This window comes from Macaca mulatta, chromosome 17 (assembly GCF_049350105.2).
Source record: "Macaca mulatta isolate MMU2019108-1 chromosome 17, T2T-MMU8v2.0, whole genome shotgun sequence".
In the NCBI taxonomy this organism is placed as follows: domain Eukaryota; kingdom Metazoa; phylum Chordata; class Mammalia; order Primates; family Cercopithecidae; genus Macaca; species Macaca mulatta.
This window is the reverse complement of record NC_133422.1, coordinates 94,790,129-94,808,943: the sequence shown is the minus strand read 5'-3', so window position 1 is coordinate 94,808,943 and position 18,815 is coordinate 94,790,129. Positions and strand designations below refer to the sequence as shown.

Here is an 18,815-nt window from a genome sequence, read left to right as displayed (position 1 = left end):
TATACCATATAGGTGTGTACTAGGCTATATCATCAAGGTTTGCGTAAGTACATTCTGTGATGGTCACATAATATTGAACTCACCTAACGATGCATTTCTCAGAACATATCCCTGTCACTAAGTGACGGACCCTACCAAAGGGTCCCATTATCAAAAGTAGTGTGAAACAATGAGAAACAATGCTTGCATTAGTATTCAACTACTTATATTTCATGCCATAAAGACCTAATAATTTACATTCTTTCCCCAGGGTATTTTTTTCTACTCATTCATAACACTACTACTAAAAAAATCCCTGCTGTGGGCCGGGTGTGGTGGCTCAAGCCTGTAATCCTAGCACTTTGGGAGGCCGGGGCAGGCGGATCACCTAAGGTCAGGAGTTCAACACCAGCCTGGCCAACATGGTGAAACCCCGTCTCTCCAAAAATACAAAAATTAGCCAGGCATGACGGCAGGTGCCTATAATCCCAGCTACTCAGGAGGCTGAGGCAGGAGAATCACTTGAACCCAGGAGGCGGAGGGTGTAGTGAAGTGAGATCACGCCACTACACTCCAGCCTGGACGACAGATCAAGACTCTGTTTCAATAAATAAATAAATAAATAAATAAATAAATAAAGGCCTGCTGTGTTAAAAGTACCAAATAAAAGTATATCTGCTTTATGCTAAACCTTCTTTTGTTCGTATCCAATTAGCATTAACCTGTCTTTCATTTTTGTCAGACTTTCAGCTGAACACTTTGAAGCATTTCGGAAAGGTGAAACAATTGTAGCATTCCCTTAGTGATACTGAAGTTATGCTGGGGAAAGTGCTCTCATAAGGGAGCATTGTGTAAACATTTCATTAATCTTTGACTCAAACTTTCTCATGCTTTGCTTAAATCTACTTGGTGACCAGCAATCAGCCTGGCAATTTTTCAGTTTAAGCTTTTAAAGCTATGAAAAGAAAATACTTAAGGCACATATAGAAGACACTGTGATAATGTCATTTTGCTTAACACAACAGTGAACAAGTAAACAGTTTTTAAACTCGAATATATCTTTTGCAGGCCAAGAAAAAAAGCCTGTATGTCCCTCTTTTTCTACTTGACCCAAAATTAAGTCCTGATTTAAACAAAGCAAAAATATACTTACAGAACTAGCATCAACATCACTGTGGATGGCAACTGTCTTAATGCCCATCTTCTTGCAAGTTTTAATAACCTATTTTAAAATATATTAATGTCTATTAATAGTGATTCACACTTAAAGGGGTTTAATAATAAATAATTTCATAGAGTAAAATGGAAAATAAGATGAAAATTCTACTCACCCGACATGCAATTTCTCCTCTATTAGCAATAAGAATTTTATCAAAAGTCTGAAGACAGAAAAAACACATTCATTAGAAATTGTTACTCTTACTTTGGGACCAAAAAACACCAACTTTTTCCAACATTAACACTGAATATAATCCTAAAAAACATTACTTCTTAGAGTAACATTAAATACTATATTATTTAGAGTAATATTAAATGTACTATAAATACTTAGGGTAATATTAAAATAGGTTATTAAATAGTATAATCATTTACAACCAGAGAACTACAAAATTCACCTGATATGATCGGGTTCTATAATTACTTTGTTAAAGCATAGTAGGTGAATGTATTCACAATGGGGGTATTTATCAATTCTCTAGCCAAAAGAAAATCTTCAAATGATATTTCAGATACTAAAAGACTGTAGTCAAGCCCGGGCGCAGTGGCTCATGCCTGTAATCCCAGCACTTTGGGAGGCTGAGGCAGGTGGATCACGAGGTCAGGAGTTCGAGACCAGTATGACCAACACGGTGAAACCCTGTCTCTACTAAAAATACAAAAAGGCTGGGCACAGTGGCTAACACCTGTAATCCCAGAACTTTGGGAGGCCAAGGTGGGTGGATCATGAGGTCAGGAGAGCGAGACCATCCTGGCCAATATGATGAAACCCCGTCTCTACTGAAAATACAAAAAACATAAAAACAAAAAAATTAGCTGGGTCTAGTGGTGTGCGCCTGTAATCCCAGCTACTCGGGAGGCTGAGGCAGGAGAATGGCATGAACCCGGGAGGTGGAGACTGCAGTGAGCCAAGATCGCACCACTGCACTCCAGCCTGGAGACAAAGCAAGTCTCCGTCTCAAAATAAATAAATAAATAAATAAATAAATAAATAAATAAATAATAAATTAAAATACAAAAATTAGCCTGACGTGGTGGTGCATGCCTGTAATCCCAAGTGCTGGTAATTCCAAGTAATCTCAGCTACTTGGGAGGCTGAGGCAGGAATCGCTTGAACACGGGAGGCAGAGGTTGCAGTGAGCTAACATTGTGCCACTGCACTCCAGCCTGGGTGACAGAGCAAGACTCCGTCTCAAAAAAAAAAAAAAAAAAAAAAAAAAAAACTTTGGCCAAAATTACTTGACAATTTATTTTCTAAATTCTGGGAAATTCTAAGTGTCATGAGTTGTTTTCAAAGGAAAGTCTGATACTAAGTAAGAATAATTTATCTGCCATCTCTGTTGGGACAGGGCATATTTTCAGTAACTCAGAATAGGTACCAATCGTGCTTATATCCAAAAACGCCTAGGCTAAGCAGATTACACCATTTGAATACAATGTTAAGTTTGAATAACCACCAAATTTTGAAGCAGCTGAGACCAAATAGTAGAGAAGCTGTATATCCTGTGTTTATCTAGAGACCTAAACCCAAGTCCAGCTTTGCCACTAATGACTTATTTAACTTTAAGCAAATCAATCCCTGTAGGCCTTGATTTCCACATAAACTGGCAGCACTCCAAAGGAAAGCTATTTAGTAAGGTTTTCTTCCTACTCTAAAATTGTACAGGCTAATCGTTTTTAAAAACACACCATTCCAAGTAATTTGGATGTTATACATATTAGCACATGGTAATTTCTGGATTTGTGAATTGTTTTTAAGTTCAACGGAACTACAGAAAAAAAGTGTTAGTTACATTTCTAAAGGAAGACTTAGAGTTACATATGATCTTTTAAAAAGTACTCTTATATAACTTAGAGCAGTTTGTTTGTTTGTTTGTTTGTTTGTTTTTTGAGATGGAGTCTCACTTTGTCACCCAGGCTGGAGGGCAGTGGTGCGATCTCAGCTCATGGTAACCTCCGCCTCCCAGGTTCAAGATATTCTCCTGCCTCAGCCTCCCGATAGCTGGGATTACAGGTGCATGCCACCACGCCCCGCTAATTTCTTTGTATTTTTAGTAGAGATAGGGTTTCCCCATCTTGGCCAGGCTGGCCTCAAACTCCTGCCCTCAGGTGATTTGCCTGCCTCGGCCTCCCAAAGTGCTGGGATTACAAACCTGAGCCACCACGCCCGGCCTAGAGCAGTATTTTAACATACAGGAAAAAGTCCAGCATTTCAGAAGTGAAAAAAGCTTTCTAGGTCTTGGTTTAACCTTTACATCATATATGTCTTAACTCCACCAACCCGAGGCAAGCCCCTGCCTTAAAAATAGGTAAACTTCTAATTTGATAAAACGCTAAGCCACTCAGAGCCTTGCTCACACCTCAGGTCTGAGAACGCAAAATCATCTACTTTTCTGTATTTAAATGGTCATGGTAAATCCCTCTTAAGCAGTAAGCATATCCTGAGAAAACAATGATTACACTTTCTTTTTTTTTTTTTTTTGAGACGGAGTCTCGCTCTGTCACCCAGGCTGGAGTGCAGTGGCCAGATCTCGACTCACTGCAAGCTCCGCCTCCTGGGTTCACGCCATTCTCCTGCCTCAGCCTCCCGAGTAGCTGGGACTACAGGCACCCGCCACCTCGCCCGGCTAGTTTTTTGTATTTTTTAGTAGAGACGGGGTTTCACCGGGTTAGCCAGGATGGTCTCGATCTCCTGACCTCGTGATCCGCCCATCTCGGCCTCCCGAAGTGCTGGGATTACAGGCTTGAGCCACCACGCCCGGCCAACACTTTCTTAAATGGGTTTTAAAATGTGATGTTAATATTAACTGTGAAACAGACCATCTCTGATAATCACCATAAACACCACTCCTAGAAATTATATATTAAACAATTGTTACAGCAAATATAACAAATCATAACACTGGAAGAATTAAGTAAGAATCCCCATTCTAATTTCTGTTCAAGCAGCAGAACGGTCATTACGAGTCAGTCTGCAGCCAAACCACCCAGGCTGAACTTCCAGCACACTATGTTCTCCTCCTGTGTGTCCTGCTATGAACAAGTCATCCTTCTTGCCTCTCATTTCCTGGTATGTAAAATAAGGGTAAAAACAGCACCTGCCACAAGAGGTTGTGAGAATGATATTAATTAACACCCTTGAAGTGTTTAGAATAACGTCTAACATGTAATATATATTCATTCAGCATTAGCTATGGCTACTGTTCTTCACCCCTTTGGGCTACATGCCAGACTGTTATGAATTTAGGAGTGTGCCCTTATCTGCCTAACTGGGGAAAAGCTATATCAAAACAAATACCTGCACCTGACACATCTTCTCTGTTAAGGGCTATTAACGTATTACCAATTAGCACATAAAACTCAATAAAGCTAACCATATCAATTAATCTTCCATACATAACATTTTCTTTTAAATAAATCACAGTTCAGAATTTTTAAAGTACAAAAGGGGATACACTGAAGAAACACCCAAGTCCCTGCCCAAAAGGCAACCACTGTTACTGGTCTCCTATATATTCTTCCAGGTAGGCTACGCCTGTAACAGAATACACATACAAATCAATCAAAACCAACTAAAACTGCCCCTCTGCATCAACAATTACAGGTAAATATCAAGTGCATTTGGCAACTTCAAAGTAAAATATGGCACAAACACAATGAATTGTGTTAAGTGCTCTAATAAGGCTGTGTGCAGGATGCTACACAGAGAAGGGAGCGCGTGAACAGCATGTGTAAAGGTGGTGACACTGGAAGAAGAGGGTAGCACTAAAGAACTACAAGGAATTCTCAATATGACTCAAGCGTGTGGTATGCTTAGGAGAGTTGTAGCAAATAAAGCTAGGATAAAAACAGTCCAGATGATAGAAGGACTCATACGCCATTCAAGGAACTGGGACTTGTTCCTGTATGTGGAGAGTCACTCATAAGGCACCCTGAAGACACTCAGAAAAAGACAACTATAAATTAGGATCCTGGATCCTTGAAGACAGAGGAGATTTCAGGCACCAGAATAGATAATGAAGACCTTTGGCAGTAGCTGCTCTATAACTGTACTAATGATGTCATCTGAAGTAAAAGATTTCCTAAGGATTTTTGTTGTTGTTGTTGTTGTTTTTCTCTTAATCCACTGTCTCTCTACCCCTCCTTCTTCCTTTCCCTTCCCCAGGTTTAGATGCTCTCTCCCGGGCTCTAACTCCACAGCTAGCAGCACACTCCATTCAGACACCAAGAGGGCTGAGCTGGCCCTGCACTGCGTGCTTGTTGGAATGATGGCAGAACTCTGGACACTGGGTCACTGCCCAGCTCTTCTGAGAAAGGGCACAGCACAATGGGTAAGTCCACCAGCTCTGGAAAAGGACAGACATGAGTTTACACCCAGCTACTCACTATCCATGGACTTTGAGTCTCAGTTTCCAAATGCGCAATATTCAGTGAAGGAGATTAAGCAGCCGACATTTAGGACACGTTTTGTATACAGCAGGCACTGTGATGAATCCCTTCTGTGCATTATTTCATCTTTCAGGTAATGGCTATGAGGACAATATTTAGCATAATAATCCCACGAAGTCAGTTCTGATAATATCTCCGTTTTACAAATAAGAAAACTAAGGCTTGATGAGGCTAAATCACTTGCCTTAAGTCACTTAATGGTAAAGTCAGAGAGTTCACATCCAGGTATTCATGTCAGAACATACCATGACATAATGTGGTCAGAGAATAACAATGCAAGCTCTAAACACTATGTTATTAATAACACCTAACATCACTTTTTTTTTTAAGAGATGGGGTTTTGCTCTGTTACCCAGGTTGGTATGGAACTCTTGGTCTCAAGGAATCCCGTGTCTCGGCCTCCCAAAGCGCAGGGACTGTAGGCGTAAGCCACTGAGCCCAGCCAGCTCACATTAGTGTGAAAGGAACAACATAGTACTGTACTGGCTCACATTAATTTAAGGCCAGCTGAAACTTAATGGTCTTTATCTAAGCAGTTACCGTAAGTTAAATCTTCCTTATTCTCATGAACGTACATAAGACAACCAGTTAGCTTGTTAGAACTCCAGTTAAAAAAAAATAACATTTTCAGTGATGATTAAATTTCACCTGGATAAGTTGTGCATGATGTAAGTCACTGATAAAATGTGGAATAAGAAAGGAGTTAATAACAGATTCAAACGAGAATCAATTTATTTAACAAATATGTATTACACCAAAGATCAAGTCTACTTGCACTTGGGACAGTAGGTATAAACAGACCAGGTCAATATTTAATGAATGGTTACAAGGACAGCAGGAATCCGGGAAGGAGAAAGGTCTGATTAAGTGCAGCCCTCAAGCAAAGGGTGAAGCGACCAATTTAGTCTGAACATGCACCTGTACCACGATTAGGTGCCAAAGAATATTCATCACTCACTGAGGGAAACACAGTTTCTCCACAGCCACCTTAGGCAAGGGCACAGCAAAGGAGATGGCAAAGATAGCAGGCAGCAGGATTGATTTCAGAATTTATGATGAAACATGCTTAGTAAATTCCAAGGGGATTCCACTTCTACACTCTTTAACCCTCCGATCTCTTTAAATGTGCCAAACCTGGGCCAGGCACGGTAGCTCATGCCTATAAGCCCAGCATTTTGGGAGGTGGAGGCAGGTGGATCACCTGAGGTCAGGAGTTCGAGACCAGCCTGGCCAACATAGTGAAACTCCATCTCTACTGAAAATACAAAAAAAAAAAAAAAAATTAGCTGGGCATGGTGGTGTGTGTCTGTAATCCCAGCTACTCAGGAGGCTGAGGCAGGAGAATCGCTTGAACCCAGAAGGTGGAGGTTGCAGTGAGCCAAGATCATGCCACTGCACTCCAGCCTGGGTGACAGAGCGAGACTCTATCTCAAAAATAAATAAATAAATAAATAAATAAATAAATAAATAAATGTGCTAAACCCAGACAGTTACACACATTTATTTATTTTTAGTAATTAGCAGTGGTCACCCATGTGGGAGGTGAGTTACCTATTTCTGTAACTTCACTATGAGGTTATAACGAAAGCAAGTGCCAGACCTAACTCTGTCCATACATACAAACATTTATTAAGACATAAAAAGAATCATAAAACCCGCTTGATAAGTTCAGTGAAATCTCAACTCCCTGTACTTTGTAAGGCTCCAAAAGACTGCAAGAAAGGCTCGCCATAGGCAAAAAAAAAAAACAATATTCTGATTTGGTTAACCATACTGTCAGACTAAGCCATCAAGAATCCACCAGACAAGTGGCTGAACACAGGACTATTCATTTAGGGATCGGGCATGAGTGTTATTCTTAAAGGTAAAGAATTAAAGGCCAACTACATTATTATATTCTAATAGTACAAAGGCAGAGAATTTCTCTAAAGTAACAGCCAATAACATAATATCGACGAATATCACAAACTTCCTCAATGACAGCCCATTTCTTTTTCCTTCTTCGAGACAGGATCTCGCCCTGTAGCCTAGCAGTCTGGAGTACGGTGGTGCAATTATGGCACACTGAAGCCCTGCCTCCTGGGCTCAAGTGATTCTCCCACCTTAGCTTCCTGTGTAGCTGGAATTACAGGCGCACGCCAGCACACCCAGCTAACTTTTGTGGAGGTTTTTTTGTTTTGTTTTGTTTTTGGTAGAGACAGGGTTTCGCCAGGCTGGTCGCAAGTTCCTGACCTCAAGCAATCCACTGGCCTCGAACTCCCAAAGTCCTGGGATTACAGGCGTGGGCCATCACACCTGGCTGACAGCCTACTTCTAACAGTTATTATGCTAATGAGGAAGGCTACCGGTATTTATAAAGAGAAAGATGGCTGAGCCGTTTGTAGTATTCCACCCCTCTAGAATGTGGCCTCCTCAACAAATGTTAGTTAACCACTCTTAAGAGTGTGGCCACTTAGGATAGATGATTACTTCGAGATTGGAATGCAACACATGGATACATGAACCCCAAAGCATATCACCTATGATGAAGATTTTAAATTAAACTACAGCTTTCATAACAGGGAGTTTATCGTAACTCATTCAATAGACCTGCACTATCCAATGCAGTAGCCACTGGTCACAAGAGGTTACTGGGCTCTTCAAATGTGGCTAATCAAACTGAGATATGCCAGAGATGTAAAACATACACTGGATTTAGAAGACTTAGGGCCCAAAAAAAGAATCTAAGGTGTCCTGTTAATACTTTTTATACTGATTATGTACTTAAATAACATTTTAGATATTGAGATATTATTAAAATTAATTTTAACTGTTTACTGTTTTTTAATGTAGCTATTAGAAAATTGAAAATTGGCCAAGCGCCATGGCTCATGCCTGTAATCCCAACACTTTAGGAGGCTGAGGCAGGCAGACATTTGAGGTCAGGAGCTCGAGACCAGTCTGGCCAACATGGTGAAACCCCGTCTCTACTAAAAATACAAAAATTAGCCAGGCATGGTAATGAACACCTGTAATCCCAGCTCCTCGGGAGGCTGAGGCAGGAGAATTGTTTGAACCCGGGACGTGGAGGTTGCAGTGAGCCAAGATCACACCACTGCACTCCAGCCTGGGTGACAGAACAATATTCCATCTCAAAAATTTAAAAAAAAAAAAAAAAACCTTGAAAATTGCATTTGCCCTGTGTATTAATCGGTTTTTACATTGCTATGAAGATACCACCCAAGACTACGTAATTTATAAACAAAGGTTTAATTGACTCCCAGTTCCACATGGCTGGGGAGGCTTCAGGAAACTTAAATCATGGCAGAAGGAAAGCAGGCACCTTCTTCACAAGGCAGCAGGGGAGAGTAGTGCAAAGGAGGAACTTCCAAACACTTGTAAGATCATAAGATCCTGTGAGAACCAACTCACTATCACGAGAAAAACATGGAGGAAACTGCCCCCATGATCCAATCACCTCCCTGCCTCAACACGTGGGGATTACAGGTCGAGATGAGATTTGGGTGGGGACACAGAGCCAAACCATACCACCCTGCAACTGTGTTTCATGTTGTATTCCTACTGAACTGAAGATATGTAGACTCTTTCTTCCTCCAGGCCTCCAGATTCAAAAGAATCTGGAAAGCAGTACTGTGCACTTCAGCACATGATTCAGAGATACCTCAGACATGTCATTCTCAAATAATCATGCCTGTCAGTTGTATTTTGATGACAGTCACCTTGAACAATCCCTTCTTAACCAAAACTCCCACGCTCTTTGATGCTTTCATTGCCATGAAGGCATGAAACCATATTTTATTTCCAATCACTTCTTCTAGTCCCTACAAGGCTCAAACATTATTGAAATAGCATTTTAATTAGAAACTGCTTGTCCTGAAATTTATAATACACAAAATTATCTTCAATCTAAATGAATCATACAGGTAGGCCACAGTGGCTCACGTCTGTAATCCCAGCACTTTGGGAGGCCGAGGCGGGCCGATCACCTGAGGTCAGGAGTTTGAGACCAGCCTGGCCAACATGGTGAAACCCCGTTTCTACTAACAAACACAAAAACTAGACGGGCATGGTGGGGCACACCTGTAATCCCAGCTACTCAGGAGGCTGAGGCAAGAGAATCTCTTGAAGCCAGGAGGCAAAGGTTACAGTGAGCTGAGATCACACGACTGTACTCCAGCCTGGGCAAAAGAGCAAGACTCTGTGTCACAAATAAATAAATAAATAATATAAATATTAAGTAAATGAGGCCGGGTGCACAGTGTCTCACGCCTGAAATCCCAGCACTTTGGGAGGCTGAGGCAGGTGGATCACCTGAGGTCAGGAGTTTGAGACCATCCTGGCCAACATGGTGAAAGCCCGTCTCTACTAAAAATATAAATGTTAGCCGGGTGCAGTGGTGTACGCCTGTAATCCCAGCTACTCAGGAGGCTGAGGTGGGAGAATTGTTTGAACCTGGGAGGTGTAGGTCGCAGTGAGCCAAGATCACACCACTGCACTCCAGCCCGGGCGACAGTGCGAGACTCCATCTCAAAAAAAAAAAAAAAGTATTAAGTAAATGAAAGAAAAACTCAATAGTTTAATTAAATCTCTTAACTGCCCAGTCTTTAAGAACAAATGATTTCTTAGTTATTCTTCTGAAAACAAAGGAAACACATTGTAAATGCATTCAATTTTTGGTAAAGATACAAATACAAAATTAAAAAGATTCAGACTGTGGCCCACAATGAAAAACAGAACATCTAAAGATTGAGCACCTATAGAAACATATAATGCTAGAGTGATCAATGACCCCACAGTCTTAACAAAATCCCATTGAACACAGTATGGAGACAAGAAAGTAAAACCATGATAAGTTAGTTGTTGAGAGTATCGTTTAAATACTTACTTTTTCATTAGGATCATATCCCACTGAACCAAGATTACGGGACACCATTAAGCGCTGTCTTGAATAGTGCGGAACATGCTACAAAAAAAGAAAAGCAAAATAAATTGCAAATACTTGACGGGCTTTTGAACATTTTTTCAGGATATTTCTTCCAGCTGGGTTCTAGCGAAAGTGTTTGATCAATAAATAGTAGTTCTAGGCAATACACCATAATTATAATTATGGAAGGGAAATCTATCTACAGACACAGCCCGTCGGCATGTAAGAGAAACCAAAAGCATCAAAACAATCTCCAGAAAAGCAAAACAAGAATTGTCAATGGGCCAAGCAAATCTGAGGAAAGCCTTTCAGATCACGCAAAAGGATAGAACAGGGTCAGAAATGTCACAGACCACAAAGAACTTTTAAAAACACAAAACAAGAGTCTTGGTCTCAGGGAGCTTCGAATTTAACAGTGGCCAGAACATAATAAAATATTATTTTTATATGTGCTGATGTCATCAGCCCAATTTCTTATTTTACATTTTCTGGTACAAAAGTGGTTTGGCTGATAAATATGAAAAACCAAAACCATTAATCAAGGATATTTCTCATTCATTGAACTATTTGTGAAGAAAGCATATCTTAATGCTTTAATACTTAAGAACATTAAGTGACTAAGCCAGGCACAGTGATACACGCCTAGAATCCCAGCTACTCAGGAGGCAGAGGTGGGAGTACTACTTGAGCCCGGGAGTTTGAGGCTACAGTGAGCCAAGATCACACCACTGTACTCCAGCCTGGGCAACAGAGCAAGACCCCTTAGAACCTTCTAAGAGGATAGCAACTCAAATAAGAAACAAAATGTTTTTATAGCAACATTTGTAAATGAACTGAAAAAATTGTACAACTAGTTTTTAAAGAGTTGGGCACCATGGCTCATGCCTGTAATCCTAGCACTTTGGGAGGCCGAGGCAGGTGGATCACCTGAGGTCAGGAGTTTGCAACCAGACTGGCCAAAATGGCGAAACCCCGTCTCTACTAAAAATACAAAAAAAAAAAAATTAGTGGGGCATGCTGGCACACACCTGTAGTCCCAGCTACTAAGGAGGCTGAGGTAGGAGAATTGCTTGAACCCAGGAGGTGGAGGTTGCAGTGAGCTGAGATCGTGCCACTGCACTCCAGCCTGGGCAACAAGAGCGAAACTCATCAGAATGAATGAATGAATGAATGAATGAACGAACGAACGAATAGTAATCTCTATACAAAAGTGGAGGTAAAAGATACAAAAAGATATAGTTTATAAAATAAAACCTTTACCAAGTAAAAGACTAGGAACAACAAGGAACTATGAATGGGAAATTATTACTGTGTCCCTATTAAAGATCAAGACTATCTCTCATATATTCCTTCAAGCATAACTGTGAGTTCAAAGAGCATTATCCCCAAGTTTATGACAAAGTTGAGTCCCAAGAACTTTAATTTTTCAAAGGTCACAGGCTGATGCTGTAATGGTTACAAGATTTAACCACAGATTGGTCAAGAGCTTTCTGAAGTTTTTTATTTTTAGATAAGAAAAACAGTGGCGAGTCCCACATAAACACTAATATCTACTCAAAGACATGATGTTGTTCCACAGAGCTTGCACACATGTGAACTTGTAATAATGCGGCCCACAGCTGTAAAAAGCATAGATGCCTCCCGGTTAGACAGCAACCAGAAGTAGAACTCGGGCCGGGCACAGTGGCTCATGCCTGTAATCCCAGCACTTTGGGAGGCCAAGGCGGGCAGATCGCTTGAGGTCGGGAGTTCGAGACCAGCCTGACCAACATAAAGAAACCCCATCTCTACTAAAAATACAAAATTAGCAGAGAGTGGTGGTGCACACCCGTAATCCCAGCTACTTGGATGGCTGAACCCAGGAGGCGGAGGTTGCAGGGAGCCAAGATTGTGCCGTTGCACTCCAGCCTGGGCAAAAAGAGCGAAACTCCATCTCAGAAAAAAAAGAAGTAGAACTCGTACAAGCAAACACAACTATGACAGAACAACTACCAGTGTGAACCATTCCCACGACAAGTCTCAACTGGTTTGGAGTCAGCCCCACAAAGGCTCTGTTCCTGTTTACTCCTGGGAGACATTCATGGAAGGTCAAAAATGAAGAATCGGGTCAACACTCAGACTATTTGTGTAAAGCCACAACATAAAATGTATGTTCTAAATGCAGGAAAACGTTTGTAGAAGTCTGCTAATTTGGACCTCTGCACAATTTTAACGTTTGTTGTTTTTGTTAAGCATGTAACAAACTGGCTATACGCCCAGTCCAAAATTCTTTGTAAGGTATTTCCTAGCAATAAAGGTTCTGAGAAAGAACTTTAATCAATTCTATTTATAAAGACTATTTAGCCAATCACAGCCAAAAGGAGAAAGGTCAGGGTGTGCAAAATGACTCCCCAATAACATATTGCCATTGGTTCTCTCCCACAGGAATAATGATTTCCTATATTTTCCACACAAAGAAAAGAAATGCCTGCAAATGGTTTGGCACATGGGAAGTGGCATTGACCCTCAGAGTCACAAGACTTGGGTCAACTCTCAGCTATGAGTCATTGAGCTAATCATTTCTCTGGGCCCCCGTTTCCATCTACAGAATGCAGGTGATGACACCTCCCTGATTTCCTAGGGAGTTGTTAAAAGGATCAAATGAGTTTTTATAAATAGTAAAGTGCCAAAAAATGTAAGGTTTTACATGAAAACTAAATCCAAATATGCAGCTGTCACCTTCTTTCTTAAAACCATACCAGAACCACTTGGGAGTTACCATTAGAGAATAATATAGTCAATAAGAGTTCTGGTCTAAACTCAGATTCTGACCTGGATTCGAATCTTGACTCTGACATTTCCTAGATATATAGAAAGTTTCTTCATTTGTACACTGGGGATAATAATAGTACTTATCTAGGTCACAATGCTGCTATGAGGATTAAATGAGAATGTCTAACATGGCTAGCACAGTCTTGCATATATTATCATCAGCACACAATAACTTAGACAAAAATGGGGGGAAATGGTAGGCTTTTAGACAAACTGGTTGCATGCCTTCCAGTCATGGCAAACAGGGAAACAACTATCCTTTCTTAAGATTAGATAGCACTGGCCAGGCGCAGTGGCTCATGCCTGTAATCCCAGCACTTTGGGAGGCCAAGGCGGGTGGATCACAAGGTCAGGAGATCGAGACCATCCTGGCTAACACAGTGAAACCCCGTCTCTACTAAAAATACAAAAAAAAAAAAAAAAATTAGCCGGGTGTGGTGGTGGGCGCCTATAATCCCAGCTACTCGGGAGGCTGAGGCAGGAGAATGGCGTGAACCCGGGAGGCGGAGGTTGCAGTGAGCCGAGATCGCGCCACTGCACTCCAGCCTGGGTGACAGAGTGAGACTCTGTCTCAAAAAAATACTAAGCATGATGTGGCCTCACGTGGCAGTTAAAACTGGTAAATCCACTAGCAAATATCTTAAAGAACAATCTAAACACCAGTTCTGCCAAAACCAAAACTACTGTTAACTCACCCACAGTAGCAATCAGGTGAATAATACTAAATAACTCATTATCAGATAAATTCATTATCAGAATGCATTCTGCTTCAAAGAAGAAACTGTCCTCAAAACTGGGTTAACGGAGCTATAAAATGGTCTCACCAAGGTCAAAGTAAACATTAGTTTACTTCATCTTGCTTCATCTCTAAAATTCCAGGTGAAGGTCTTATCCATGTATTATGACACAGAGTTTGGAAACATCTGTTGAGTATTTCATCGTGCACTGTAACAGAAGCCAAGGGGCCTTCTGAGCACATGCCTTTCTCTGAAGACACTTGATTTAAGTCTGGCTTTTTCCTGGAAGCACAGCTTTTCTTGCAAATAGACTATTTAGTCTTCAGGATCTCAGAGACCGTTCCAGTCTTCAGTGTCTGCCAAAAGCCAAGCTGAACACCTAATATTTGAGAGAGATGTTCAAGACTCAAGATTCTCTGGGCTCTGCCTCTGTACTAAACTCAAGCACCAGAAAACTATACATGTCAACTCTAGAACTTCATTATCCCACCCTTGACTCTTCAGCCAGGCCATTCTTCCCCATCCGGCGGTAGCAGATGTTGTCAGAGGCCACTCAGATCCTCTCTAGCTACTGTGTTGACAACTAACGGCTCACACCTGCTCCCTCATCTCGACCATGTTCCTCAACTATACAGTTCTCCATCAAGCCTGAGAGCTACCCCCACCGTGCCTGGCCAAGGGCTAACACTGAATTCAAAAGGCCAGTCCCAGCACCTCAAGGTGGGACTTCATCAGTAGCACAATCTGTGCCCTAGAGCTGTTCCACCCAATATGGCAGCCATGAGCCACACTCAGATGTGCGCTAAGAGTAAACTACACACTGGATTTTGAAAACTTAGTGCCCAAAAAATGTAAAAGACCTCATTAGTGAATTTTTACATTTACATATTCAAATAATACTTTGAATATTTGAATATATTAAGTAAAATATATTAATTTCCTCTTATTTTACTTTTTTTGTTTTTTTAAGAGATGGGGGTCTCACTATGTTTGCTCAGGCTGGACTGCAGTGACTAGTCACAGGCACAACTATAGCCCATGGCAGCCTCTAACTCCTAGACTCAAACGATCTTTCCACCTCAGCCTCCTGAGTAGCTAAGACTACACTTCCCTGCCACCACACCTAGCTTCGTTTTACCTTTCTTTTTTTTTGAGACAGGATCTCACTGTGTTGCCCAGGCTGAAGTGTAGTGACAGGATCATAGCTCACTGCAGCCCTGAACTCCTGCATTCAAGCAATCCTCCCACCTCAGCCACCTGAGTAGCTGGGACTACGGATGCATGCCACCATGCCCCACTAATGTTTTCATTTTCTGTAGAGATGGGGTGGCAGGGGAAGGAGGTTCTCACTATTTTCCCCAGGCTGGTCTTGAACTCCTGGTCTCAAGCAATCCTCCCACCTTGGCCTCTTCACTTTACTTTTTTTTAACACAAGTATTAGAAGATTTTTGTTTGTTTTTTGAGACGCAGTCTCACTTTGTCGCCAGGCTGGAGTGCAGTGGTGCCATCTCGGCTCACTGCAACCTCCACCTCCCAAGTTCAAACGATTCTCCTGCCTCGGCCTCCCCAGTAGCTGGGATTACAGGTGCCTGCCACTGAGAGGTGACAATGTGCTAGCAGCCTTCACTCTCAGCACCTCCTCGGCCTCGGCGTCCACTCTGGCGGAGCTTGAGGAGCCCTTCAGCCTGCCACGGCACTGTGGGAGCCCCTCTCTGGGCTGGCTGAGGCCAGAGCCGCCTCCCTCTGCTTGAGGGGAGGTGTGGAGGAAGAGGCGCTCCCAGGCCAGTGCCAGTTTCAGTGGGCCCTGGGGCAGGCTCCACAGGCCCTGCACATGGAGTGGCCAGCCAGTGCAGCACGCCCAGGGCAGTGAGCTGCCCTGGGCTAGCAGCTGTGGAGGTTGTGCCGAATGCCCCAGCAGTGCCGGACCACCGGCGCTGCACTCAAATTCTTGCCAGGTTTAGCTGCCTCCCCATGGCGCAGGGCTCGTGACCTGCAGCCTGCCATGTCTGAGCTCCCCGCCTGCAGTGGGCTCCTGCATGGCCCGAGCCTTCCCAACGGGTGCCGGGCGGCACCCTGTTCCGTGGCACCTGGTCCCATCGACAGCCCAAGGACTGAGGACTGCAGGGGCGGCTCAGGATTGGTGGGCAGCTGAACCAGCAGCCCCGGTGCAGGATCCACTAGGTGAAGCCAGCTGGGCTGCTGAGCCGGATGGGGACTTGGAGAACTTTTATATCTAGCCAGAGGATTGTATGTGCACCAATCAGAACTCTGTATCTAGCTAATCTGGTGGGGACTTGGAGAACTTTTCCCTCTAGCTAGAGGATCCTAAATACACCAGTCAGCACTCTGTGTCTGGCTCAGGCTTTGTAAATACACAAATCAGTACTCTGTGTCTAGCTCAAGGTTTGTAAATAGACCAATTGGTACTCTGTATCTAGCTAACTCTGTATCTAGCTAACCTAGTGAGGACTTGGAGAACTTTTCTGTCTAGCACTCTGTGTCTAGCTCAAGGATTGTAAACACACCAATCAGCACTCTGTGTCTAGCTCAGGGTATGTAAATATACCAATCAGTACACAGTGTCTAGCTCAAAGTTTGTAAATACACCAATTGGTACTCTGTATCTAGCTAACGCTGTACCTAGTTAACCCAGTGGGGACTTGGAGAACCTTTCTGTCTAGCACTCTGTGTCTAGCTCAAGGATTGTAAACACACCAATCAGCACTCTGTGTCTAGCTGAAGGATTGTAAACACACCAATCAGCACTCTGTCAAAACGGACCAATCAGCTCTCTATAAAATAGACCAATCAGCTCTCTGTAAAATGGACCAATCAGCAGGATGTGGGTGGGGTTAGATAAGGGAATAAAAGCAGGCTACCTGAACCAGCAGTGGCAACCCACTCAAGTCCCCTTCCACACTGTGGAGACTTTGTTCTTTCTCTGTTTGCAATAAAACTTGCTGCTGCTCACTCTTCGGTTCCACGCTGTCTTTATTAGCTGTAACACTCACTGCAAAGGTCTGCAGCTTCACTCCTGAAGCCAACGAGACCACGAACCCATCGGGAAGAACGAACAACTCCAGACGCGCTGCTTTTAAGAGCTGTAACACTCACCACGAAGGTCTGCAGCTTCACTCCTGACAGCGAGACCCCGAACTCACCAAAAGAAGCTCCAGACACATCTGAACGTCTGAAGGAACAAACTCCAGACACACCATCTTTAAGAACTGTAACACTCACCATGAGGATCCACAGCTTCATTCTTGAAGTCAGTGAAACCAAGAACCCACCAATTCTGGACACACCACCACACCCGGCTAATTTTTGTATTTTTAGTAGAGACAGGGTTTCACCATGTTGGCCAGGATGATCTCAATCTCTTGACCTTGTGATCCACCCGCCTCGGCCTCCCAAAGTGCTGGAATTAGTCCTGAGCCACCATGCCCAGCTGAGCCACCACGCCCGGCGAAGACTTTTAATGACATTTGCAGCTCACCTTATATTTCTATTGGGCAGCACTGATCTAGGGCAGTTGTTCTCAAATTTTACCATGCATCAGAATCAGCTGAAAGGCTTGTTAAAACAGATTGCTGGGCTCCATCACCAGAGATTCAGACTCTGCAGCTCTGGACTAGGGCTGGATAATTTGCATTTCTAACAAGTCCCGGATAATGCTGCTGGTTAACAATCACACTTTGAGAAATACTGCTCTAGAGCTCCCTGTAGGAACAGAATGAAGCTAGTCTCCAGCTCTCAAAACAAAGATGTGTTTCATTCTTACTACTGTCTTGCTCTTCCCTCTCAAGTCTTAACCCTCCCTATTTCTAAGATACTAAATACTCAGGAACGTGGGCAATTGATTTAAGTCTTTTTTTTTTTCTTTTTTTTTTTGAGATGGCGTTTTGCTCTCGTTGCCCAGGCTGGAGTGCAATGGTGCGATTTCAGCTCACTGCAACCTCTGCCTCCCAGGTTCAAGCAATTCTCCTGTCTCAGCCTCCCGAGGAGCTGGGATTACAGGCATGTGCCACCATGCCAGGCTAATTTTGTATTTTTCGTAGAGATGGGGTTTCTCCATGTTGGTCAGGCTGGTCTCGAACTCCTTACCTCGGGTGATCCACCTGCCTTAGCTTCCCAAAGTGCTGGGATTACAGGTGTGAATCACTGCGCCCAGACCATTCTTTTATTTTTTAATTCAGATGTAATTCACATACCATAAAATTTACCCTTTTAAAAAAGTATACAACTCAGTGGTTTTTAGTATATTCACAAGGCATGGAACCATGATGGCTACTGATTCCAGGACATTTTTTATCACCCCAAAAAGACACCCCTTAACTATGCGCAGTCACTCCCATCCCCTCTCCTCCAGGCCCTGGGCAACCACTAATCTACTTTCTGTCTTCATGGATCAGTCTATTCTGGAGACTGCATAGAAACACAATCATACAATAGCGGCCTCGTGTGCCTACCTTCAAAAGTCACTCTTAATTCCTTCCTTTCCCTATTTGTACATACCTTACAGATATTGCAGGTTCAGGTCCAATTAATTATTGTTCAGAACAATTGCTGCTCAAAAATGCTAACAATCATCTGATCCTTCAGCAAATCTCATCGTTTTCCTGGTAGAGGTTCTTGCCTTGATGTTGATGGCTACTGACTGATCAGGGTGGTGGTTGCTGAAGGTTGGGATGGCTGTG

General features: G+C 42.7%; 1 protein-coding gene across 2 annotated transcripts in view; it reads right to left on the bottom strand.

Annotated features, from left to right (window-relative positions):
• Positions 1 to 18,815, bottom strand: part of PCCA (propionyl-CoA carboxylase subunit alpha) — a 436,739-nt gene that overhangs the window by 408,369 nt on the left and 9,555 nt on the right. For both annotated transcript variants that reach the window (XM_001092670.5, XM_015121385.3), the window contains exons 2-4: positions 10,532 to 10,609; positions 1,311 to 1,358; positions 1,133 to 1,201 (exon numbers count right to left, since the gene is read on the bottom strand). In XM_001092670.5, the coding sequence (XP_001092670.3) occupies positions 1,133 to 1,201; positions 1,311 to 1,358; positions 10,532 to 10,609 (195 nt within the window). The remainder of the gene's footprint in view (positions 1 to 1,132; positions 1,202 to 1,310; positions 1,359 to 10,531; positions 10,610 to 18,815) is intronic.